Genomic DNA, 8,534 nt, shown 5'->3' on the forward strand with positions numbered 1-8,534 from the left:
ACTGCATGCAGGGAATTAATGGGTTGAAAACACAAGAAAAGGGATACCAATTTAACAATTAATAGCCAGATGTGTATCTTTACCTGTAGCATCAATGTACTTTTGCCAACACCGGGATCCCCACCTACTAAAACCAAGGAGCCTGCAAAACCACATGTGTGATGGCCAACAATGGAAAACAGTAGGTAATGCATTGAGACGTGAAATACAGAAAGCTTCATGCGACACATGAGATGCACTTTTTCCTGGACATTGTCATGATTCAATGTAATACAAAAAATGGAGTGCATGAGATCGAAAGCAAACGTAGTGGGCCCAGATCGCACAAAGAACGTTTGCAACTTTTACGTTGCTTGGGTTTCACAACAATCGTTCATTAGTTGCAATCTGGTGATCCACAAACAAAAAACACATGGAACTAAAATATAAGAGGGGAAGATACAACATCCTTCTGGTAATAAATTACCAACCCATAGTGCTTATATTCAATTCAGACCATGACGAAAACCACAAGTTGGAACAACTAAAGCTAGCATCTGATCCATGGAAAAAGATAGGTCACAACATTAGCTATAAATTGAGTTGAAGCATACAGTTTCATTATTTTCCCAAGATTTAAAAATAACTGTAGTGGGCAGTCGCTTGCAAACACACATTAACCATTAATTTGCATTCTCACTTGAATGAAAATGTGCAGGAGCAGAGGTACCTAATTCTGGACTCAAAAAGATGGGAAGGAGATTCAGTTGAGGGGTTGTGACTGAAATGTACAGGGAGTGGTAGAGGTAGGAAAGGGGAGGCTGTGGCTGGTTTGAAGGACCCAATGTGGCACATCGTGTATGCAGACAGCGTCCAGGTTAGAGGCTTAGAGCAAGCAGGGGCAAGAATGTAGGGTTATGTCTATCAGTAACTACTGAATATTCATGTCCAACATGTTATCTGAAACTTAAACCTTATTTCAGAATACAAATTGAGTTAGAAGAATGGAACAACAAGAATCTAGAACAAGTGCAACATGTAGGCAGAAGATGCGAGTTTCAAGGCAAACCAACCAATATTGCAAGATACAAACAGTCTTGAGGTGGAAAGAAAGTAAAAGTAGAGCTTACGGGCACATGGTAGCGCTCGGTAGTCTATTTTCACTATGTGTTACCTCTGAGGCCACTTTAGAGAGGCAAAGGAAAATCTACTGAAAAGGGTCATTTGACTGACTCTGTATTTGATGAGACATGGGTATCCTAAGCAATCTGGTCTGGTACAACACCTTACCGAGGAAGGCGGCTCCGCAAGCCACGAGTGTGAGCGAGTTGCCGATCACCCACCCGGCGGCGATGTTGTGCTTCGCGTGCGAGCGCCGGTGTATGGAGGACGAAGCCCGCGGAGCGCTGGCCGTGCACAGCGGCAGGACGCCGCTGCAGAGGCCCGGGTTCCCGGCGAGGTCGTCCGGGTTGATCGTCCTCAGCAGCCCCGTCGCCGGCACGGGATCGGTGAGGTTGTTGTGCGCCACGCTGAGCATCTCGAGCGCCGGCGAGCTGCCCAGGTTGCTCGGTATCTCGCCGCAGAGGAGGTTGTTGGAGAGGTCGAGGACGGACATTGCCGGCATCGTCGCGAACGCCATGGGGATCTCGCCGGTGAGGCGGTTGCTCCTGAGGGCTGAGGATCAGCGACGCGATGCCCGCCGGGATCGCGCCGGGGAGCTGGTTGCCCGACAGGTCGAGCGCGGAGAGTGCCGGCAACCGCCCAGCTCGTCCGGCACGCCTCCGGTCAGCTCGTTCCCCGCTGCGGCGAACGTCTGCAGCGTCGGAATGGATAGGATGTGCGGCGGCAGTGCCGACCGCAGCCGGTTGCGCGAGAGGTCGATGAAGGGGAGCGACGTCGAGAGCGCCAGGTCGTCCGGGATCTCGCCGAAGAGCCTATTCCCGGCCAGCTCTAGGCGATCCAGGCGATGCAACCGCCCAAGCGCCGTCGGCACTCGGCACAGCGTCTTTCAGCCGGTTGTTGTGCGCGCAGGCGGACCAGAGACGGTGGTTAAAATAAAAATCGGCTGGTTTATCATCTGGTTTACGAAGGGATGAAAAAAAATCGATGGAAGTGTTAGTGGGAGGAAGTGGGGATCGTACGAGGTCGAACCATCACGACGACGGCAGATCCCCTTTAATAGTATAGATTGGCACCAGGAAATCGTTTATGATTCTTCAGTGTTCTAAAGATTGTTTCTTACACCGAAATGCTTTGAAACTTCTCTAAGCTTCTGTGATGCTGGCATTTGGCAAGACAGAAAACCTGAAGTAGGTAATTAAACCTGGCTGAATTATACTATCATGTAACAGCGTTTGTAAACCAAGTGTCGCCGGGTATCTTTCAACCTCGTTTCTACCTCGTTTCATGTGAGCATCCTGATTTATACTCTATAACTGAGATATCTGATAATTCTCAACAAGTCTGCAAAACCGTACACCTCAGGAAAACAAATGTTTTTTTAGGAGAACAGTAGGTTTTTCCCTGGTGGATATTTTTCATTTTAATGTAAATAAAAAACAAACCATAAGAGCATTTTTTTTTTGTTTATTCACATTTTGATTTTCTTTTGAGGGTCCACATTCACATTTTCAGTATGGCTGCACAACACAACACTAAATCTATAGTAGTATTTGCGAAGACTACTTCATATCATCTGATCATCATGTGTTTTTGGACCTCCAGTCCATGATCGCTGACCGGAGCGAGTGGTTGGGGATGAGGCTCCTGCTCGGCAGCCGCAGGTTGGTCATCGGTGACTTGTCCTTCATGCTCACCCACGTCTCGATCGCCTTCCGGTCGTACGTGTACCCGTCGGCGGCGACGCATGGGTCCTCCATGATTTCCTGAAGAATGGGGCAGAGGAAATGCCCGGGCGCCCCCGCGGCCGCAGCTGACACCGACCGGAGAAAAAGGGCCTTCGTCTCCCTGGCGGCCCTGGCTGCGACGCCCTTGATCCGCTCCAGCGCCGGGAGGACGTGCTCGTGTAGCCCGGGCCGGTCCTTGCGCCGCATCTCCGCGCACTGCAGCGCCAGCAAGGCCAGCTCCCGTGCCTCCTCCGGCGGCCACTCCCCGGCGGCCGCGTCCAGCATCTCCGCGAAGGAGGAATCATCGCCGTCTTCCTCCAGCGCGGTCTCCATGGCATGGGCGAGCCCCAGCGGCGACGTGCGCCCCGTGAGCAGCTGCAGCACCACCACGCCGAGCGCGTACACGTCCGACTTGGCCGACACGGCGCCAGTCCGCTGGTACTCCGGGTCGATGTAGCAGAACGTGCCCACCGGCGCCGTGTTCCTCACCATCGTCGACTGCTGCTGGCCTCCTCCTCCTCCAGGGCCTGGGTGGCGGAGCAGCGCCGTGGAGAGGCCAACGTCGCCGACCTTGCTGGCGAGGTTCCGGTCGAGCAGGATATTGGCCGGCTTGAGGTCGCGGTGGATGATTGGGTCCGGCCTGGCGCTGTGGAGGAACGCGACGGCGGTGGCCACCTCCCAGGCGACGCGGACACGATCGTACCAGGCGAGCGGCGGCGTGCCGTTGCCGCGGTGGAGTGCGTCGTCTAGGCTGCCATTCTCCATGTACTCGTACACCACGCAGCCGCGCTCCGGGCACGCGCCCAGCAGCAGCAACAGGTGAGGGTGCCGGATCTTGCCCAGGACCTCCAGCTGCATGCAGCATAGATTTAAGATGAGATGACCACTTGCAAAACGAGAGTTCAGAACACAGATACATGTTGTAGTGACAGTCCATTTGACCATATCTAAAAGCTGAATTGGAATTCTCTTTGATTTTGATTGAAAAACCATTGTTTTTGCCAAATTCATTTGATGAAATCCTTAAAATGTTCTAGTCACAGTTCATTTGTATTGAAAGAATATCGTACGGAAACCAACATTGGTGGATACCGGTGAAAACCACACAAAAAAAGATTTTTTGAAGTTAAAAAAAACTAAAAAAATACAGGGTGTTAAGAGGATGATGTTTTATTGCCACACCAAATTTCAAGTTGAAACATATTATGAGATGTGAGCTATGAAAAAGATAAAATTAACGGTGAATAGTACCGAATAGTAATGTCACTATTTAGGGCTGAATTTTTCTTTTTCATAGCTCACATCCCATAATGTGTTTCAACTTGAATTTTTGCCCGGCAATAAAACATCACTCTTAACATCCCATAATTTTTTCAGATTTTTTTGAAACTTTAAAATACAAGTCATAGGTGTGTGTCTGGTGTTAACCAAACTTATTTGATGAATCATTGCATCCCTGTTTGGATTTAATTTTCTTGAGCGGTTTTAAGATGCTTCTCTTACCTTCTAAATAAGATGTAAGATGGATATCTGATCTCACTGTCCGAGGTCAAGGATGAATATTTTAATCAAAATTTGAAATCAAATTGAAAATAAGAAACATGGCCTCATTGTGTAGCCTAGCCAGATAGAAATATAAATATCATTAATTTAAATAACTATATTTTCTCTTGTTTACCATTGTGCTTTAATGAAAAATGATTTACTTCCTCATTTTGGCGACATGCAAAGTTCATATTAGCGATATTCATTTATAGGCTCTCACCTACTAATAGAAGTAATTACAAATATTAGCTCAGGAATGTCTTAAAGTTTCCTAATTATGTTTTCTGAAAATCATGTTCGGTGTAATGAGCAGCTAGTAAAGGACAGTTCTTTGTTGGCAAGTAAATACGGTATACCTCCTGCTGTAACTGCTGAGTTCCAAAACCTTCCAGGGAGTTCAGAACTTTCACTGCTGCAACTGTATGCTGAAACTTAGCTTTGTAGACTGTTCCATATGTCCCCTTACCAATCACAAGATCACTCGAAAACGACGAAGTCGCCGCTTGGATATGCTCCCATGAGTACCTATTATACTTGGTTAAACATCGTCCGGCACTTTTCAGTCCTGTGTTGATCTCTCCAGCAGTTTGGTGATCACCATCACCCTCTGTTGCTTTATGTTCAGAAGAGCTTTGTATAGGTTGAGCTTCTCTTTCGGCCGCCTCCTCTTCTTCTCTCTCCATTCGCCTTAGCAATCTCCTCACCATTTCTTCTGTCAGGTCAATCTCTCGAAGTTTGACTTCGTCCGCGACACGCTGGATGCCCAAGTTGTTGTGTAACTAAAATACAGCGAGGTTTCAACAAGAAACGGTTAAAAACCTTGCAGGTTATTACGCACTTTATAGATCAGTTGGAAGTAAACCCTTACTTTCTGGGTGGAGTCAACCGGTTCGGTATGAGCACACTCGTGAAGCTTCTGAAGATGTCGCAGTTTGACCTTCATACTCTCAATTTGAAGCTTCAGATCATCCTGCTTAGCAAAGAAAGTTCATAAATTGCACATTCACTTGGACACACTTGTTACTTTGGCTGTGTGCATCGTATGATGCTTAGGCCTAGAGATGAGTTCTGCCATTATCTTTTTGTTTTTGCTGAAGCAAAGGGCGTACTGTTTTTATTTAAATGGTAAATTCCTACCTTGTCATGAGAGTGCTCGAGGTTTGTTGCAACTTCTGAGACTGCTGCCTGCAGGTCAGAGGTGTCTGGGAAACTATCTCTTCGGAAGCTCCTATAAACTGAATCCCCACTGCTGCTGCTACTGAACTGCGCTACCGATGTGATTGAGTGTGAATTTGACACTGGGTTTGTGTCAGCATGGTAAGAGATCTCGCTGCCAGCACTGCCTGAAGGGCTAGCTCCCCTGTTAGCTGATCTGTTTATGTTTGCAAGTGCGTGATCACGCTGAGATAACAGAGAAGACTGGCGGAATAACACAGCTGCCGCTCCATTTCTGTCAGCCGATTCTGCAGTAGACAGAGTCGTTAGTAAGACTAATACATTTATGTTCCTGATTTTTCAAGGCATTTTCCTGAAAGTTTGTCGTGACCAACAAATTTCTGAATCAAAAATCAAATGCAGACTTGAGCATCACCTGAGGGTGCACTGGAAAGGCTTGTGGAACTAGGAGAGGAAACGGTTGAAGAAGAAATGGACCTGGGTGTTTCACATCTATCAGATGCAGCCGAGTGCACGAATGAAAGTTTGCCCTTTGAAACCACGTATGCTGTACAGAAGCTTGGAATGCATTCAGATATTTTGGTTGCAGTCTTGCTTCCTTTGAGCTTCCTAGAAATAGTTAACGATGTCAAACACATGATTAGTATCACAGTGGTTTCTTATTATAACTGCTGATAAACTTATTTTACTCCATAAAATTGTCTCTTAATGTGAAATCCTAGTCAAGCCGAATCATCATTAAAATAGCGCAGTACTCCCTTTGGTACAATTTTTTCTTTTGGAAATTTTGACCAACGCTAAAGGAGCATGTAGTCAGTGGAGTCCCTACAACACATAATGCCTTTTTTTTTGGTGAAGAGTTACTACTAATCTTACATTTTGTCCAAAATTCCACATAAACTCGCAGTCAAGTAGTTGCAGTGCAACATTCAGTGTTAGGCTGGTAGCTGGGGAATTAAATGAGAAGACAATGATCATCCTACCAAATGCTTAAGCTTTTCTGACTATTTATATTTTATTATCACAGTGCTCCAGCTAATCATCCTAAAAGTTTTCTTATGCTGAAACGACAACAATCAGAATGTACCTTCGGAATATGCTTCTCGACGAAGAGCCCAAGACCAGCTTGCCAATGTTGAATTTGTCGATTTCCTCGCTTATAGCAGCAGGCACATCATCAGATTCAAGTAAAACGGCTTCAGCCTCCACCTGTTGATCAAACATAACACTATCATGACTTGTGTGAACCTCAACTGTCATGCTAAGTTGCGTAATTGTTAGCAAGCCAATTGAAACCTGTCTCTGAGCACACATCTTCTTGTACGGTAGCAACATATTCCTTGCTTGCCATTCCAGTTCTTCTCTGTACGCCGAAGCTACTTCGTCGCGCACTTGCGAGACCGGGATGTAGTTGCCCACTGTCATCAGAGGAACAAGAGCAGGTCAGTGTTCTGAATGATTAGTTAGGAACAGCAGGTATATTCTTAATCACATGTTGCCCACACTTGGTACAACAAAGGTTCATATTCATCAACCTAACGATAATGCAGTCCGCCAAAGGACAAAACTCTGCACTCTGCAGTTGGTGCCCCTGGGTAGTGGTGGGTGTGACCTTGTGACACTGTAACCATAAAATTTGTTCATAGATGCTGCTACTTCCAAGATCAATTATTGGGACTGATTAACAGTATGAAGCTTGCAATACCAAAACCAAAACTAACCTATCCAATTGGCATAGAAATGCCAGTCATTGTTCAATAAAAAATAAAAAAATGCCAGTCTGAAATTGTAGTTAAAAATAAAATAAAAGTAAACTAGCAGTCATGGTAGCAAAAGGTTCATGGACTATTAAAACTGGAAAAAAAAATCTTGTCCAGACATCAAGAGCTGTAAACTCATACAGTTTACTGATAGGAGGCAGAGATGAAATGGAAAAAAAAAGTCAGAGAGAAGAACTAGCAGTCATAGTAGCAAAAGGCTCATGATCTGTTAACACTGTTTTTCTTTTCTTTTCTTGTTCAGACACCATTAACTGTGAATTCAGACAGTGGGCGGAGATGAAATGGAAAATAAATGAGAGAGAGGACTGACTTGGCGTGGGCACCATGGTGAGGGGCGGGCGGACATGCAGGATCCGGAAGAGGACCCTCCCGCCGGGCACGAACTTGTCGAGGGCCCACCTGAGCGCGTGCCTGCTGCTCCTGCTCCCGCTCACCGCGATGGCCACCGTGCTCACCTCCATCTCCGGCGCCGTCTCGCCGGAGTCCTCCTCGATCTCCATCGACGAACGTACGTCGTCCCCTGAAAGAATCGACCTCTTCCCCCCCTCCCTCCTAATCAAAGAGAGTGCCTCGGAGAAGCCATGGGGAGGGTGACGATGATGATCCGAGGAACCGGGCGAGGAGGAGGAGGAGGCAGCAGGAGACGCGGGCGTGGAGTGAGGACTGAGCTCGCCTCTGAGAGGGAGGCGGAGGCGTCTCCGGTTAAGTTGGTTGGAGCGGAATAAATTACTGCAACGGGCAGGGTTGGAGGGTGTGCGTACAGTGTACACGGACGAGAAAAAAATAATTAGTAAGCGATATTGCTATGCTTACACGCGGGTTCACACACGCATTGGTTGAGTGCATTGGTGATAACCACTCAACCAATGCTACCTCTTGGTTTTCCTCCATGCGATAAATTTTGTGCGAAAATGCGATGTTGTTTCGTTTTTGTTGGGTTCCACGCGTTAGTAAGATTGACACGGTTTAATTTGCTTTGTTTATTTTTGAGAAAAGAACTTGATTTGCCTTGAAATATATATTTATAAAACATCGACACGTGCGGTTCAATAACCGTAAATTAGACTTTGATGCTTATTTTAGGACATTAGCCGGCATACTACTTCATCATATGCATATGTAGGTTGTTTATTTTTGAGAAAAAAACTTGATTTGCCTTGGAATGAAAGTTTATAAAACATCGACATGGTGTGGTTCGGTAACCGTA

At 46.4% G+C, this 8,534-nt stretch overlaps 1 protein-coding gene across 1 annotated transcript; it reads right to left on the reverse strand.

Moving 5' to 3' along the window:
• Positions 1-2,545: 2,545 nt before the first annotated feature.
• On the reverse strand, positions 2,546-8,050 carry LOC123410245 (U-box domain-containing protein 35-like). Its single transcript, XM_045103157.1, has 8 exons — positions 7,638-8,050; positions 6,843-6,964; positions 6,634-6,755; positions 5,962-6,155; positions 5,508-5,833; positions 5,239-5,340; positions 4,727-5,149; positions 2,546-3,677 (listed from the first exon to the last, which is right to left on the reverse strand). Exons 1-8 carry the CDS (start codon positions 7,825-7,827, stop codon positions 2,682-2,684), a joined length of 2,475 nt encoding a protein of 824 aa, XP_044959092.1. The 5' UTR covers positions 7,828-8,050; the 3' UTR covers positions 2,546-2,681.
• Positions 8,051-8,534: the final 484 nt, after the last annotated feature.

The sequence above is a fragment of the Hordeum vulgare genome, chromosome 7H, assembly GCF_904849725.1.
Source record: "Hordeum vulgare subsp. vulgare chromosome 7H, MorexV3_pseudomolecules_assembly, whole genome shotgun sequence".
In the NCBI taxonomy this organism is placed as follows: Eukaryota; Viridiplantae; Streptophyta; class Magnoliopsida; order Poales; family Poaceae; genus Hordeum; species Hordeum vulgare.